At 45.5% G+C, this 17,228-nt stretch overlaps 1 protein-coding gene across 1 annotated transcript; it reads right to left on the bottom strand.

The window, feature by feature from the left end:
* Positions 1-8,446: 8,446 nt before the first annotated feature.
* LOC121363815 (ret finger protein-like 4A) lies at positions 8,447-14,071 on the bottom strand. The gene is made up of 7 exons (XM_041486502.1): positions 14,011-14,071; positions 13,420-13,584; positions 12,777-12,941; positions 11,749-11,913; positions 11,272-11,406; positions 9,958-9,984; positions 8,447-9,006 (listed from the first exon to the last, which is right to left on the bottom strand). The coding sequence occupies exons 1-7, from the start codon at positions 14,069-14,071 to the stop codon at positions 8,447-8,449; spliced, it is 1,278 nt and encodes a 425-aa protein (XP_041342436.1).
* Positions 14,072-17,228: the final 3,157 nt, after the last annotated feature.

Here is a 17,228-nt window from a genome sequence, read left to right as displayed (position 1 = left end):
TGCCAAACCACTGGCAGGACATCGGCCGCTGTCAAGGCTTCATAAAAATAGTGATCGCATGCAAAAAATCACTTTTCCAAAAGACAGAGGGCCACATTCCTTAATCTTCACAGTGCACAGACATAACTGACAACAAAGTGCATGAGAAAGTACAAAAAGAACCAAAAACAAGACAGAAAAGGAGCGAAATCTGGGGATAAATGGATATTTTAACATCTGTTAAAGTCAACAAAAATATCCAAAAAATCGATATTTTAATATCTGTTAAAAATTCCCCTCTCATTTACATCTCTGGGCAAAGACAGCCATTACTGTGTCACAGTAGAGACAGACAAGACAGCTTTTTTCATGCAGCAATAGCTCATCTTTATTTTTCACAGCTCATATTTATACAGTTTTCTAAAAGCATCATGTTTAATTCTAATTGTTAGTAACTTGTTCCTTCCCAGTTCACTGGTTAATAGTTGCTAGAGTATGTTCTCACCAAAAACTTTCTTCCTTAAAGATGTTTACATTCCTTTTTCATGGGTAAAAGGATGGTTCTCACAGATAGCCATAATTAGCTGAAGTAGCAGGCCTGAGCCATGATTTTACAAGGGTACCAAAGCTCTTCTTTTATAAGGCTTTATCCATATGCAAAAGCATTGCAGCTAATTAGTGCTAAATCTGGTAGGCAGTTTTTGGATGATGAGCATACCTCCTGTCTATATAAGGAACAAAATGAGACCAAGAGCTTAGTTTGCAGACTACAACAAGCAGCCATCAGGTGATTATTTTCTGTTCATGAACTAGAAACTGTCTCAGAGAACTAAAAATATCTGGAGCCCACCATACCTTGTCTTACCTCCTGAGCCAGTTTTGAATTACCTGCCCTACCTTGGTGTGTCCAGCTCAGCAATAAACTCACCCTTTGAAAATCAGAAAAATTGCAGATCAGTGCTTTTAGCAACATTCCAGGTTTACAGTGCTTTTCGTGCTCTCTCTCTCCAGGAGATAGATCTTTTATATAAATTAATTAGGTACAGTAGAAGTGTTGCTGGTTGAATATTAAAGCATCTGCTTTTGCTTCCCATTTGTACCGAGGAGCATGTTGAAATGCCAGATTGCTGCAGGTTTTATGCCAGCCATGTACAAAAACAATTACTTGCAAATGATGTGGACATCATCTGCCCTCCTGTACTGGAACCATTCATCAGCTGTCTTACCTCTGCCACGTGTCACTTGATTCTCTCTGAATTATTCTGCTGGGTCACAAAACCTGTTTATTTTAAGTTTTTGGAAGATTGTTACCATTTTTTTTAACCCTCTTTCATACTCTTCAAATTACTCTAGCATCTAACTTACAGCTAACAGCAGAATAGATTAATTTACCAACTAAGAATGAAAAACAAAGTTGAGGAAAATGGATTTACTTTTACAAAAATATAACCTTGCGAACCTTTTAGGCCAGACAACATATTTTCACTTTGTGCTTGCCTACAGCAAAGGAGTTCTGGTCTGGGGCTGGATTTGCAGATGTCCCCTTAAATACACAGTAAAATTATACAGGGGAAAGGAATTCAAGGGAGAAGCTAAAAATGGATTTTTGTCTCTGTGCATACAAACAAGATAAGCCCCAGGAAAATCAGAAGAGGATGAAATCCAGCCATGGAACCAGTCCTTGAACAGGCTCCTTTTCCCAGCTTCCCCAGGTGAGCTCTCCCATCCCTTCCTAGAATTATCCATGACTCCTGCCCTCCCATCTGTGTCACCATGAAAAATCAGATTTTTCTTGAACACTGGAGAAATCTGGAGACAGCCCTTGTTCATATATGCATGCCTTGGACTACTTTTAGTTTGGTTTTTTTGTTGTTTTTTTTTTTTAATTTCAAGTTTTGTGCCATCACCAAAACTGGCACCAAGGGACATCGCAGTGGTGTGTTTTGGGGAACAGATTGTTCAGTCTTTCCCCCTTTCCCAGCAGCAGCACATGAGGTTATTACAGATTTACTATTTCTAGCTCTAGTCCCAGGTTACAATTAACATCCTGCACCACAGGAGTTTTTCAAAAGCTGTAAATTTTACCTGGAGTGCAGAAACCTACTCCTTGCTTTATCCCACTTGGCTTAGTTATATTAAAAAGGAAAAAGTGAGGTTGGAAAGTAATGATGGGGGGGGGCAAGGGGGCGTGGAAAAGAATTTATCATGCTGAAAAGGATTTAGCCCTGCAAATGAGTTCTTGGCAGCAGTTGTCAGGATCAGGAATGGCAGAGGCAGCACTCCTGGGTGGGGCTGCAGGACCAGAGAACCTCAACAGCCCACTCCCACAGGAGCTGCAGATAAGAACAAAATGCTGTCACAAGGTCTAATAACTACTTCCCTTCCCTCTATTAAAAAAAAATCATGTTTTTATTCACTTGGGTCAAGATTTATCACAATTGGAATCCTTCTGCCTGAGCAGAAAGGGAAAAGGGGAAAAATGCCTCATATCAGAGCTGTGTGTTTTTACATAGTATTAGACAAGGAGAACATATGAAGTACTTAAATTTTGATTTGAACCTGAAAGAACATCTCGTTCTCTGGGGTAGCAGAGTGCAGCACAGAGAACACTTACCCACACCAACCACTCTGCATATGGTCCTTCTGAGTAAGAGCGCCAGAAGGCTCTTTTTATTAAAATCGTGACACGTTGTTTGGGGGTTTTTAGAGCTGAAGTTTTCCCAGTTATTTGCAACTGAAATCAGCAGTGCTTCTTCGCAGACCTAAGACAAGCTTTCTTCTGACAAAGCAGGAGGCCTTTTTCCATGCTTATAAACTATCCACTGCTCTTCTAGCTTTAGAGGGGCCACATCAGCAAAAATATTGCCAGACAGAACTGCAGCCAGGTGCAATTCTAAACACCACAGCTCAAAGCATATTGCGGATGCACCAGGGCTAAAACCAAGCTGCAGGACCTCCAGGATAAGTGGCTGCATGCAGAGTGACCAAATTCAACGTTTGTAGCAGAAACTATCCAGGAAATTGAGTGACATACAAATAAGCACATACATCTGAGTTCTTTCTATTACATGTGTGCAAGCATATGGTCTGGCAATTCATGATGCTTGTAAGTGTTGTGATACAACTCTGGGCAGGGACTAGCCCTTGATATTGCTGAAGTCTTAAGCAATTTTGCCTAATAAAGTTAATTAAGTATATGCTACTAGCTGGAATATATCAATCTCTTCCCTTTCATCACAATATATATAAATTCATCACCATAAAAATTTACTAAGCTCAATTTTTGCACATTTTCTCCTCTAGTCATCCTTACTAGCCTGATCTCTGGAATGGCCACTCATAAAGCAAATTGTGTCTGTAAGTGAGATTATCACATGCTTCATAGAAACATGTGCTCTCTGTCCTTGAGAGCAAAGGATCCAAAGGATCATTTGGTATCAAAGCGCAGGAAAACTATGAAGGGAGTAAAGTAATGAAGCAATGACAAGCCCATCAAGAATATAATCTAAACGGAGAGTAGCCCCATTAAAGCCACTGGTTAACTTGGCACAGGTTTAAGGCTGTTATGAGTGGCAGCAGCAATTATGTGCCTCATATTTTCAGATTAAGGGAGCTGGTTGAGCTTGAGACTTCCTGCAGCTTTCTCTGCATCTGACTGAATGCACAGAAGAGGTTCCCAGAGGATAGACTGGGGGAAAGGCAGAAAAAAACTTATTAATTTGGGTATTCCTTAAAGCATCAGCCTGGAGCAGCCACAGGCCACATTGCTTTTATTTAACCAGGAGCTGGAGACACACCCAGGACCACCCCAGGCCTGTGGGACCAGCTGTCTGCAATTTTTACAGGTGAGTACTGAATATATAACTGAAATACTCATGTGCAGGGACACCCTGTGTCTGGAAATCAAGCTATCTATAAGCAGCAGAAGAAAAATGAGGTTTCCCCTCTCCATGACCAGCTTCCCCACATTGAACTGCAGTCTTGAGGTGCATCACTGTGGAGCATTAACCTTCTCTTTGACCACAGCCATTTGCCAGTCCTTCTGCAGCCTCCTTGTGCAGAAAAGCATCCAAATAACATCCTCTTGCATCTGACCAGGATAAATAAGCTGTTTTTATGGCAGGAGCAGGGTGGTGTGTCCTTGTGAGGAGTATCTGGCTTGGCTGCCAACAGCCCTGCCCATGTCAGGTAAGAGACTCTGGGCACAGGTTCCCCTTCCTGAGGGTCCCTCCAGCAGAAACACGTTAATTAGTGTACTTAAAAGTTAGTAAAACCTTCCACAGCTGGGAAAGTGGGATAGCAGAGGCCTCACTTGTTCATTAATTTGTCATATGTGCTTCACCTTCATTTGTTCTTGGCAATGTTTTGCATAAGCACACACAGGTTTCCGAGCTGAAAACATGCTGGGAAATGTTGGGGTTACTCTATGCAAATAAAACACCAAATCAGCTACACCAGCTTTAGGGCTTCACGTCCTTTCAGAGCTCATACACCCACTCATTTATTATTCTATTTGGAAAGTCTTTCATGGTACTCAGACTTTCTCCCTCTGGGGGAAATCAGCACATAGCAAAGGCAGGATTAGAGCAGTAAACATATTCAAGTGAAGTCCTGTTCTACTGGTTTAATTGCTTTGGGGTGAAGCCATGATTTGATGGAGGATCTATTTGCTGGAGGATGTATTCAAACAAATCAGTGAGTTACTATGGCTAATTTTAAGGGGTATCATTTTCAGAGGTATCATTCAGCTTCTTTCTGGTTAGAGGGAGGAGAGTATGGAACACACTGCACAGCTCTGTGTGAATTGTATTGATGCACTTATTTACTACTTATTTAATAGGTCCAATGCTGGACACATGCTATTGAACACTTTTTTTCAAATTATCATTTGAGTCTTGCAGCCTGCAGAAATCATTGCAGATAAAAATTCTCTTAGACAGTTTCTTCTAGTTTCTTCTTTTTGCCAGCTGCCGGGTGATCTGTCTACTCTTGTGTGCATCACGGACTCTAATTATCAGACCTAACCCTCAGATCACTGGAATTCACTTCATTGACAGGGAACAACAACTGACAATGCCATCTCCAGTCTTTTTTTAAACATGCCTAGGGATGGTGATTCCATCACCCAATCACTCCTTCAGTGAATTTTGGATGTATTCAAACAAATCAGTGAGTTACTATGGCTAATTTTAAGGGCAAGTTTCAGAGGTATCATTCAGCTTCTTTCTGGTTAGAGGGAGGAGAGTATGGAACACACTGCACAGCTCTGTGTGAATTGTATTGATGCACTTATTTACTACCACATCCCAAGTCCAGAGAGGCAATATAGCATTAATAAATTATTTTAGCAATAGGTCCAATGCTGGACACATGCTATTGAACACTTTTTTTCAAATTATCATTTGAGTCTTGCAGCCTGCAGAAATCATTGCAGATAAAAATTCTCTTAGACATTTTCTTCTAGTTTCTTCTTTTTGCCAGCTGCCGGGTGATCTGTCTACTCTTGTGTGCATCACGGACTCTAATTATCAGACCTAACCCTCAGATCACTGGAATTCACTTCATTGACAGGGAACAATAACTGACAATGCCATCTCCAGTCTTTTTTTAAACATGCCTAGGGATGGTGATTCCATCACCCAATCACTCCTTCAGTGAATTTTTTTTTTCCTGGCATTTAACCTAAACTTCCCCTGGTGCAGCTTAGAACTGTGTCCTCTTGTTCTGTCAGTGGCTGCATGGGAGAAGAGACTGACCCCACCTGACTTCAACTACTTTTCAGGGAGTTGTAGAGAGTAATAAGGAAACCCTGAGGTTTTCCTGAAGAAACCCCAGACTGGAGTAGATTTTGACCCTGTGGAGCAGTGAATCCTGTGCCAGGATGTGGGAATTCTTGGAGCAGACTGTGGAGATCTAACACTGCCCAGAATGTCACCTTGGAGAACCCCAGGGGAGGGGAAGGTGGGGAAGGACCCCTGGGGGTGCAGGGGAGGAGGTTTGGGAGGTCACCATTCCATGGTGGCATCATCTCCCAGGGTTTGGTCCGTCTCCTGCTGGTCTCACAGTACTCCCACCATCTCCCAGTATTCCACCATTATCTCCCACTGGTTCCAGCACCTCCCAGTGGTGGGGAGACTGTCTCCTGCTAGTTCCACCACCATCTCCCAGCAGTCTCACCATCCTCCCCTGATCCCACCCCTCCATTTCTCCTCCCAGGACCTACTTTGACAGCAGCCACAGCCCCCCCAGTCCTCCCATGCCCCCTGAATGCCAGCCACCAGCTGTTGGTGCAGTATAAAAACAGAGCAGCACACGGGTCCCAGGGTAACTTTATCTGGTGGTAAAACTTCCCCTTTTTCTCTTCCCGGGACCCCAGTCGGGGGGACAAAGGAGCTTATATCTGGGGGCAGGTCTCAGGGGAGGGTACAATCTTTAACAAATCAGGAGAATTGGGAGTGAAAAACCAGGCGGGGATTACAATGTGTAAACCAATAAAAATCCCAAGTGAGGAGAACAGTTTCAGTAAACTAACAGAGTTTGGAGAAATAGCACCTAATAACAGGAGAAGTGACGAAAATTCTGAGAAAAGGTGGGAACAAAAAGGAAACAGCATAAAGAAATTACCAGATTACAAATCAAACAATAAAGCTACTAAGAAAACAAAAAATTACATCACAACAGAGGAGGCATGAAGAAAGAAAAAAAAACAAAAAACAAACAGTCTCCATTTACAATTGAAACCCAGCCCAGCCTCATCTGGAGCCACTTTTGTGGTGAAATTTGGTTAATTCCTTTGCATTCTTTGCATTCTTCTTGAACTCCGAGAGTGTGCTCATGTGAGAGTGTTGTGTTGATTTGGGTTTTCCAGCATATCAACATGAGGATGCCCGTGATATAAAAATTCATCTGCTGAGAGAGTGTTGGAGCATAACTGAATGTTTGCTGGTGTTTTGGAGTTGCTTTAGTTTTGTGTGCATGGCTGAGATCGCATCTGTGGACTTGAAGCACCCTCTTGTGTCAGTTTTAGTGATTGCCGGTTTGGCAGTCTTCTTTCTCTTCTCCACTCCCCCTTCCATTACAAACCCAGAAATACCATTATAACTTTCAGAGATAATAGCTTGTATATTTGGAATTATTGAAAATGGGGCCGGTTTCTTCTCAAACTAAAGTGGGAGCTTTCAGTTCTCCATTGAAATATATGTTGAAAAACTGGAAACAGACTGGAGGAGACCCACCAAGCAAACCTAGACTAATCCAATATTGTCATCAGTGGTGGCCAGTATACCAGCTAAACTACCAGGCTGAGTGCCCAGAGAATGGTACCTTATTTTGGGGAGGGAGAGAGGGAAATGGAATGAATTGCCTTATGTGGATTTATTATTTTGTTTGGAAAACCATCTGAAACTGCAAAAGGAGCAGCCAGTTTTGGGGTGAACCTGGGGTAAACAGAAAGTCTCTCATGGCCTGGTAAGGGTAAAGTACCTTTCTCTTCCAATCGATCTTGAGGTATGGGTGAGATGCCTCACCTCTTCTTTATAGAGAAGATCTGAAGAGACTACCTAAAGTATTTGAAAACATTCTGGAGACCCAGACTGACTGGATATACAGGTTCTGCTAGATAATCTGGTCGATTATATGATAAAGAGACAGTACTCCAGACTACTAGGAGGGAGGTGAACAGTATAGACACAGAGGGCAAGCTACCACCAGGAACTGCTGAAGAGCACTTTCCCCCCCTGGACCCCCACTGGGACCCCAATACCAGGGAAGGGAAGGATTTCCTGGGACAATATCAAAAATTCGGCTTTGAACACGCATTGCCAAGGCAAATCAATTGTTCTAAACTTTATGAGGTGAAATAAGAACCTCATGAGACTCTAAGTGCATCTGCAGGATGCCTAAGGGCAACCTCCAGGATATACACTAATATTGATCCAGAAAAAACAGAGGAAGGAAAAGAAACAAAAAGAAACAGGCCAAACCCACAGAGCAATAGTATCTCTAGTCAGAGAAACCAGGTGCCCAGCCATCCAAAAAGCCTGCCCAGAAGAAAGGAGCTGCCCCTCACTCTGCCCCCAGCTCTTGCTGGATACCCTGGACTGGCTCTCACTCGTCCTGATGATCCCAAAGTCTGGGGGACTGGAGGGGGTAGGGTCAGTGACCATCCCAGACACAACAAAACAGAAATTGTATGAAATAAAAAAAAATCCCAGGACAGTAATTTTTCAGGAAAATTCACAATACACAAGAAATGGGTGTTTTTCATACTATCACAAAAGAAAATTTATTTCCCTTGACAACATAAAATTTCCCTCAAAAAACTTTTCATTCTGATGCATAATTTAGAAAGCTGACCACTATGACAGATTTGCCCTCTCCTTCAATACTTTTGTTCGGAAGACACAAATCAGCAGCCTGATTACAATGTGATTCAATCACAGTATTGACCTTTGAAATACAGAGTAAACTACTCATCATCATCAGAAAACTGCAGTATTGCTAGCGGCTCAGTGTCAGGCTCAGCAGCAGCAAGGCCTGTAGAGAAGAAGGGAAGGAATTTGCCTTCCTGTCTGCTGCCATCAGCAATACTCAAAGTGTACAAAGCTACTGCCTTAAAGACATCATAAAAAGAAACCTTCTTGGCTGGGATGTCCAAGAAGATGCCAATCTGTGACAAATAGCCAGTCACAGTCAGACAGGTCCAAGGATTCGTGCAGGCCAAATAATCTTGCCCATCCACACATGCGATAACCCAGAAGCCATTCTCAGGACACAGAGTCAAAGTGCCTTTGCGAGTCACAGATTCACAGGCAATGCCCAAGGCCCAGTTTTTTCTTGTCCCAACATTTACTTCCCAATAGTGTTTCCCGGAAGTATATCCTTCCTTTGCCAACACAAACAGATGGGAATCAAATCTCTTCTCGTTTCTGAGCAAGAATCTGATGACACCAGTATCTTTCACTGTCCTCCCATCTGCAGAGATTTCCAGTCTGGGATGAGCTGTGTCAGCATCCAGGATGACATCTCCTGCAATGGTCAAGTCAGGCCATGAGGAGCAGAAAACACAAGCTCTGCTTTTCCGAGCCTTTCCTTTCTCTGCCTTCATCCCCCTCTCACCTGTCCTTCCCTCCCTCCATGCTCAGCAGCCTCTTGTCTTAGGACACCTCAAGCTTCTCCCTCCACTCCTGCCCTGTCCCTTCCTGCCAGAGTGGCAGCCAGCCCACACCAAATGCCAGGCACTCCTCCAGTGCTCCTGGGACTGCAGCAGGCAGCTCCAAGGAGGAGGCTGTGCTGCTCAACCTTCTCTGCCTCCATCTCTGCATTGCTGGCGGGGGGTGGCCTGAGGAAAAGGACCAGGAGTTGGCCACAGCTGGAATTAGGTTTGGCTGCCAGCAGCTGTAGGTTTGGATTAACTCCTTGCCAAAATCTGAAGGGGATTTTCAACTTTTAAGCACTTTTTTCCTCAACAACAGGAGACCACCAGTGTATGATACTGCTTGCACATGGATTAGAGTGGAAGAGTGGTCTGCAGTACCACAAGGATAAGGGAATGTTTCCTGCCTCAGCTTTCTACATGCATCAGAGGATGGGAGGAACCTCTGGTAGGACTCAAGCAAGGTGCAATGTCACAAACTGAGGTCCTCTAGCTCAATTCTGATGGAAAGGAGAAGGAGCTGCTCCTGTTGTGGAGCAAGATCAGCTCCAGACACTTTTCCTGAGAGGCCCAAGAGCCAAATCAGAAGTGGGAGCTGGAGCTGCAGTGGCCGGTGCAAGCCAGCTGTGCCTGCTCCCCACAGCTGAGAGGGCTCCTGACAAACACAGGCAGGGCCTTGGGCACCACAACAGTGAAAAAAGTCATCCAACCACCCTTCCCTGAGTGTGCTCTTCTCCAAACAGCTATTTGAGGGCGTTGGGTGTGTTTTCCAGAGCTGCACTCGGGCTCTTGAGTACTCACTTCCTCACCTCACTTATGCTTACCTTTGTAGGACCGTAGGACTGGAAGGTCTGTGGGAAAGGAGAAAAGCAGGAAGTAAGTGGATTTGTCAAGGCTTGCTCTGGCAATGAAACAAAATTGGCCAACTCTCCCCCTGCGGTGACAGTGAGGCCACTCTCATGCTCCCCTACTCTGACACTGACAGTATGGTCAGACACAAGGCTCTGAGTGTTGCTGGGGTGCTGACAGCACAATCAAACAGAACAGGATCGAGGGTATCTCTTACACATGACACCCAGCTCTCTCTCCTTCATGACACTGATGCCACGCCCATGATCTCCTACTGCCCCACCACACACACACATACACACTGTTTATTTAACCAGTTCTACTCTCATTTCATCAGACTCCCAGAGAAAACAGTACATCAAGGTGTGTGATAATTTTGTTTTCCAGACATGAGGCATGTGGCTCCAACTTGCTTTCTCTGAGGCCTCTGAGAGGAGGACTAAAATCTGCTGTGATATGAGCTCAGCCTCTCTTTCCTTTTCAGATGGGAAAGAGAGGCCAGAGGAATGGCCAGACCCTAAATTAAAAAGGAGATAGGCTTTCACAGAGAAAGACTTGCCAGGAAGCAAAGGTGACCTTCCTGCACCAGTTACCCCTGGAGACCCTTGTCAAAGTGATTGAGCACTGCTGGGCCAGGGGGAAGAGGAGCAGGGCTTGCCCAAGGCCAGAGCCCCTGCATTTCATCTGGGACTCTCACACTCCTGGTGGTCCTTCCCTCCCTGAAGTGTCCAGCTCCCAGTGTTCTGGGGCACATGGGCTCTGGAAAAAGGAGAACAAAGACCCTCCCAGCTCAACAGAACTGGTTTGGATGGATTGACTGCTGGAGGGCTGGGGAAAGAGCACAGGACCTGTGAGCTTTCCCAAAGGCTTGGGAAAGGCCTAATGGGCAGGATGGAGGGTTGGGATCAGCCCCCTCCATCTCTCCAAACAGCAGCTATGGGCTGTGGGAGAGAACAATGTTTGTTAAGAGGAAGAGAAGTGGGGAAAGCAAGAAGACAATACTAAGGCATGGAGGTGGGCTCCTTTACCAGATATTGAGTCATAGAGAGCACACACTACACATTCCTTTCAAAGACAAGATCATGAAGAGGAACCTTGACCACGTGCAGCCATCATCTCAGTGTTCAGGTGTCTTCACATGTGCGGACACAAGAGCAACTTGCCAAGAAAATCTGTCCCTCTCCATCTGCTTTGAGGAGCTGTGTACAAGAAGCTCACAGGACAATTTGCCTGTAAAGAAGCTTTTCCCTTCAGAGAAATAAAGTTCTGCTGGAAAAGGCCTTGCTCACCTAAGTCGTATTTTGTGGACCCCAATGTGGTCTGCAAAGTTTTTTCCAGAGTTTTGATTTCTTGGGAGGGCTGCTGGATGTCCACCAGCTGTATGGATTCCAAGACCCTTGAGGTATTTTCCTTCACTCTCCTTCCTGTAAGAGAAGACTGGTGTCAGTGGGACAGTGGTTTTGCCTCACTTGAGATGAGGTACGGTACCACAAATTACACTGGACCTTTCTTCTTAGAAAGGACCAAAAAGATGCTGTGCTTTCACTCCTTCCAAATGTGATGGAGAGACAACGAACCTTTACTGACTGCCAGCCCCATTTCACCATCAAAGGTGTTCCACTGTCAGGGGACAAAAGAGCTGCTCCCAAGGAGGTTCTGCCCCATGCACCCACTCGGAGGAGGCAAAGAACTAGCTCACAGGACATGTGTAAAGCAGCTTCTGCCTGCTGAGAGAAGAAGGCCTGCTGGGGAATGGCCCTGCTCACCTAGTTCATTCTTCATGTCTGCTCTTATCATCTGCAGCTCACACTGCGTGGACCGCTCCATCTTCTGGAATGCTTCCTGCAGAGTTTGCATTTGTTGGGAGAGCTGCAGAAGGTCCTTCTTCCACATGGATTCCATGGTCCTTGCATTTGCCTCCACTGTCCTTTCTGTGAGGAAAGAACCATCTCACTGAGCAGTCTCATTGCGGTCTCGAGGGGGAGACCAGCAATCCACAATCACAATGCCTGAAAGCTCTGATTTAAACTCTCTGCCAGAGCATCTTTCCTTAGGACTCCCCTGCTCCCTGTGGATCTCCCTAAAGGCTTGACCAAGGCCTGCTGGGCAGCACTGAAGGCAGCACTGACCCCAGTCCATCTCTGCAGACAGTGTGAAGCAGCGCTCATTGTCATGAGCAAGGTGTGGTGGGACATCCCCTACCTGTCCCTCAGACCCCACTGTGGTCCCAGGAATGTTCACTGGGTCTCAGCCCTTGTCAGTGGCTCCCAAGATTGGACATGGACCCTGTGCCTGCCCAGGGGAAAGTCCTGGACATTTGGCAGAGAGTGCTGGGTGCTGCCAGTGCCCTCCCCTGCCCCACCTCATGCACTGGCCATGGAGATGCCCCCAAGCTGAGCAGGTGAGCACGGGGTGGGGCTCGTCATGGGCACAGACACGCAGGGTGTGCGCAGCCCAGCTTCGCTTCGCCCAGCGTGGCATCAGGAGTGGGGCTGTAGCAGAAGGGCAGTGGGGAAAGGGACAGAGACGGGACAAGGGTTCAAGGGGAATCCTTATTGACTGTCAGACAGTGAGAGAACTCAAACTCTCTTCAAAGACAAGGGAGAGAAGAGGGACCTTGAGCCCCTGCAGAGAACACTTCAGCATGGAGGTGTTCCAGTGGCATGGATGACAAATCCATTACCCATGTAAGGGCTGTCCTTCCCCATCCCCTTTGAGGAGCTGTGGAGGATGTCCTCACAGGAAAGTCTGCCTGTTGAGAGAAGAAGGCCTGCTGGGGAATGGCCCTGCTCACCTAGTTCATTCTTCATGTCTGCTCTTATCATCTGCAGCTCACACTGCGTGGACCGCTCCATGTTCTGGAATGCTTCCTGCAGAGTTTGCATTTGTTGGGAGAGCTGCAGAAGGTCCTTCTTCCACATGGATTCCATGGTCCTTGCATTTGCCTCCACTGTCCTTTCTGTGAAGAAAGAACCATCTCACTGAACAGTCTCATTGCAGTCTCGAGGGGGAGACCAGCAATCTGCAATCCCTGTCCTTCAGACCCCACTGTGGTCCCAGGAATGTTCACTGGGTCTCAGCCCTTGTCAGTGGCTCCCAACATTGGACATGGACCCTGTGCCTGCCCAGGGGAAAGTCCTGGACATTTGGCAGAGAGTGCTGGGTGCTGCCAGTGCCCTCCCCTGCCCCACCTCATGCACTGGCCATGGAGATGCCCCCAAGCTGAGCAGGTGAGCATGGGGTGGGGCTCCTCATGGGCTCTTCAACTTGGAGGTGTTTCAGTGTCATGGAGCACAAAAGCTGCTTTGCCATGTCAGGACTCTCCTTCTTCACCCACTTTGAGGAGCTATGGAAAATTATTTCATAGGACTGTTTGCCTATAGAATGGCTTTTTTCTTCAGAAAGATGAAAGCCTTCTGGGGAATGGCCTATTTTACCTAGGTCATGTTTCCAGTCTGTTCTGATCATCTGAAGGTCACGCTGTGTGGTCTCATATATGTTCTGGAAATTTTCCTGTAGAGTTTGAATTTTTTGGGAGGCTTCATGGTGGTCCTTCTCCAGCCTGGATTCTAAGCTGCTTGTTTTTGCCTCCACTGTCCTTCCTGAGAAGAAAAAACATTTTCACCGGGACAAAGTCATGGTTTTCTTGAGGGAGAGACCATTGATTTTTAATGATGTTGCCCAAAAGCTCTGATAAAAAATCCCTGTCAAGACATCTCTTAGGGCTCTCTCAGGCTTCTCCTACTCCCCGTGGGTCTTCCTAATGGCTTGACCAAGGCCTCCTGGAAAGGATGGAGGGTAGGAATGATCCCACTCTATCTCTCCAGAGAGTACTCTTGGGAGATAATACTCTTTGTTTTGGGGATTGTGTGGTGTCACAGAGCACAGAAACTGTTTCCTGTGTAAGGGCTGTCTTTCCCCACCCCACCTGAGGAGATGTGGTGGACAAGTTCACAGGACAGTTTGCTTGTAGGGCAGCCTTTCCCTTCCGAGGTATGAAGGCCTGTTGTGGAAATGCTTCTGCTCACCTAGTTTGTTCTCCAGGTCTGTTCTGGTCATTTGAAGGTCACGCTGTACGGCAACCTTCATGTTCTGGAAAGTTTGCTTCAGAGTTTGAATTTGTTGGGAGAGATGCAGGAGGTCCTTCTGCCATATGCATGCTATATTCCCTGTGACATTTGCCTCCACTGTCTTTCCTGTGAAAAAAGATTGGTGTCACTGGGACAATGATTTTTCTCCCTTGAGGTGAGGTCTTGTCCCATTAATAATACAAAACTTTCCTCTTAAAAAGGAACAAGGAGATGTTCTTTCACTCCCTTCTACAACAAGGGAGAGAAGAGGGACCCTGACCATCTCCAGTTGCCACCTCAGCATCAAAGGTGTTCCAGCAGACTGGGACATCAGAGCTGTTCCCAAGGAAGTTCTGCCCATTCTGACAAAAGGCAAAGGATTAACTCAAAGGTCAGTTTACCTGTCAAGCCAGATTGACCTTCAGAGAGATGAAGGCCTGCTGGGGAATGGCCCTGCTCACCTAGTTCATCCTTCAGGTCTGTTCTGATGATGTGAAGGTCACGCTGTGTGTACAGCTGGGTGTTTAGAAAAGCTTTCTGCAGAGTTTGAACTTGTTCGGACATTTCATGGAGGTCCTTCTTCCACATGGATTCCAGAGTGTTTGTAGTATTTGACTCTATTGTCAACCCTATAAAGAAAGAACAGTGTCATTGGGACACTCTCATTACCTTCTTGAGGGAGAGAGCAGTGTCCTGACTTAAATTCACTGCCAGAGAGTCTCTTCAGGTTTTCCCTTTGAGTAATCTTGATCAAAAAAGCTATTCCCCACATGAGGATTGTACCTCTCCATCTGCTTTGAGAAGCTGTGGTGGGCAATCACACAGGACATTTTGCCTGCAGAGCAGCTTTTGCCTCCAGGGAAAATGTGGCCTGCTGGGGAAGGCCCTGCTCACCCAGTTCATTCTCCAGGTCAGTTCTGAGGAGCTGAATATCACGCCGTGTGGACTCCTGCTCATTCTGGAAAGCTTCCTGCAGAATCTGAATTTTTTGGTAGAGGTGCTGGTGGTTCTTCAGCCAAACAGTTTCCAGGGAGTCCACTCTCCTTCCTGTGAAAAAAGACTGGTGTCACAGAAATAATTATTTTTCCTCCCCTGAGGCAAGGTCTTTTGCTCCACTAGTGGCACAGGCCTTTCCCCCTAGAAAAGGCAAGAAGACGCTGTTCTTTCACCACCTTCAAGGACAAGGGAGAGAAGAGAGACCTTGACACCTCCAGTTGCCATCTCAGCAATCAAATGTGTTCCACTGGCATGGGACATAAAAGCTGCTCCCAAGGAGATTCTGTACAAGGCACACACTCCAAGGACTAACTAACAAGTCAGTTTGATTGTGGAACTTTAAAACCAGCACTGTTCCGGTGCTGAATCTTGCAATAACTCCCATGAACTCTCTACCAGAACTCTTCCACTGGAACAGTTTGGTTTTTTTAAAACCAGCACAGTTTGATTGTGGAACAGTGATTGCTTCCAAAAAGATAAAGGCCTAATGGGGAATGGCCCTGCTTATCTAGGTTTTTTTTTCCTTTTTCTTTCTTTATACAGGGAGTGCACAAGAAATTCAATTCATTTCCGTGTCTGTGTTTGTGTTTCTCTCTGTGTGTCTTTGTCCCTGTATGTGTCTGTCTGTGTTTGTGTATCTGTCTCTGTGTGTCTCTGTGTGTGTCTGTGTGTCCATGTGTGTCTGTCTGTGTGTGTGTGTGTTTGGAGGTGGGTCAGGCCTTTCTTTCAGGTAAGACAGTGCCCTGCCACTAGATCCCTCGATTGACCGAGCTGTCAATCAGTCAAACAGCACGGGGAATTTCCTGCTCAGCCTCTCATTGGCTGAGGTTCCAGAAATCCCATCTGGGAGCTGGGCTCACAAGTGACAAGGGATTAAAAGGGACAACCATCCAATACCAAACTGTCTGGCCCTGCTGGCTTTTTTGGGGTTCTGGTCTTACTCACGCCACAACCCAATGAGGTGGTAGCTATGTCTGTGTTTTTTATATATCTTTTCTGTCTTTAGCTCTGCCTTCTCCTAATTCTCTTTCCATGGAACTTTGTGGGTAACTTCACATCTTAAGGATTTTAAAGTTTCTAGGTTAAATGGGCTAAGTTAATGAAGTTACTACCAAATTAATGCTAAGTAATGCTATTATAAGTGGTTACGTGTTGAATTTCATGTTGTATTTAATCCTTTTGCCAAAGCTTGCTTAATCTTCTATATTTTTGCAGTAAACTTTTGTGTGATTTTCAGCTCTTGAGAATATCTGGTGGGGATTTATTTCTCCATTTTGCTAGCCATAATCAAGGAACCTTGAGTTTAACCCCTGGATTTAAGTATCCAGGGTGTAATAATGGGTCTCCAAAGTCTGCCTGGAGCCTTCTCTGCTTCCATTGTTTGTCATAAGTACTATAGGCAATGAATATGGACCATCCTGGATACACCAGGTGGGTGGTCCTGATGCAGCAAAACAACTGACAAGACACCAATCCTCCTGCTCTGGAAGACATCTAGGACAGCTAGAACACACAGTCATGGATAAAATTAACTCACCAGACATCTTGGTGGGATGGCTATTGACTATGGAGATGATACCTATGTTTGTATACTTATGTATATGAGCATACTTCACATATATATGTGAATGCTTATGTACATATGTTGGAGGGTGTAGGACGTTCAAATGAGTAGATGGTATAGATTAAGTGGTGGAAAATGTCCTGGTTCAGGCCAGATCAGGGTTAATTTTTGCAGTGGCTCAGAAAGGGATATGACCAGGACCCTAATGTGATTTGTTACAAACTCACATCATTGGCATGGGTTGGGGGGAGTGGAAAGGGACACTGTCTCTCCTGGGGAAAAGGGGTTCCTTCTGGTCAAGAAGAAAGGGCAAGGAGAGAAGTCATCCTGTATTTGTTTATTGTCATGGGGTCCTTGATGTGGATTTTGCATATGAATGGCTCTCTTTTTACTCTCTTTTACTAATGGCTTTCATTATTAATATTGTTCTTGTTATTGGGGTTTTTTTTTCCCTTATCTCATTGCTGATTCCAGTAAATTGTTCTTATCTAAAACAATGATCTTCGCCCTTTGTGCCTCCAGTTCTCAACTCCATCCTGTTTCAGCAGAAGAGAGAAGGAACAGGGCACTGAGAGTACGGTGTGTCGTTAGGGAGCCTCGGTGAGAGCAGTGAACT

This window comes from Pyrgilauda ruficollis, unplaced genomic scaffold (assembly GCF_017590135.1).
Source record: "Pyrgilauda ruficollis isolate IOZ18807 unplaced genomic scaffold, ASM1759013v1 scaffold77, whole genome shotgun sequence".
NCBI classification, from domain to species: Eukaryota; Metazoa; Chordata; class Aves; order Passeriformes; family Passeridae; genus Pyrgilauda; species Pyrgilauda ruficollis.
The sequence above is the reverse complement of the archived record's forward strand: the minus strand, read 5'-3'. Positions and strand labels throughout refer to the sequence as shown.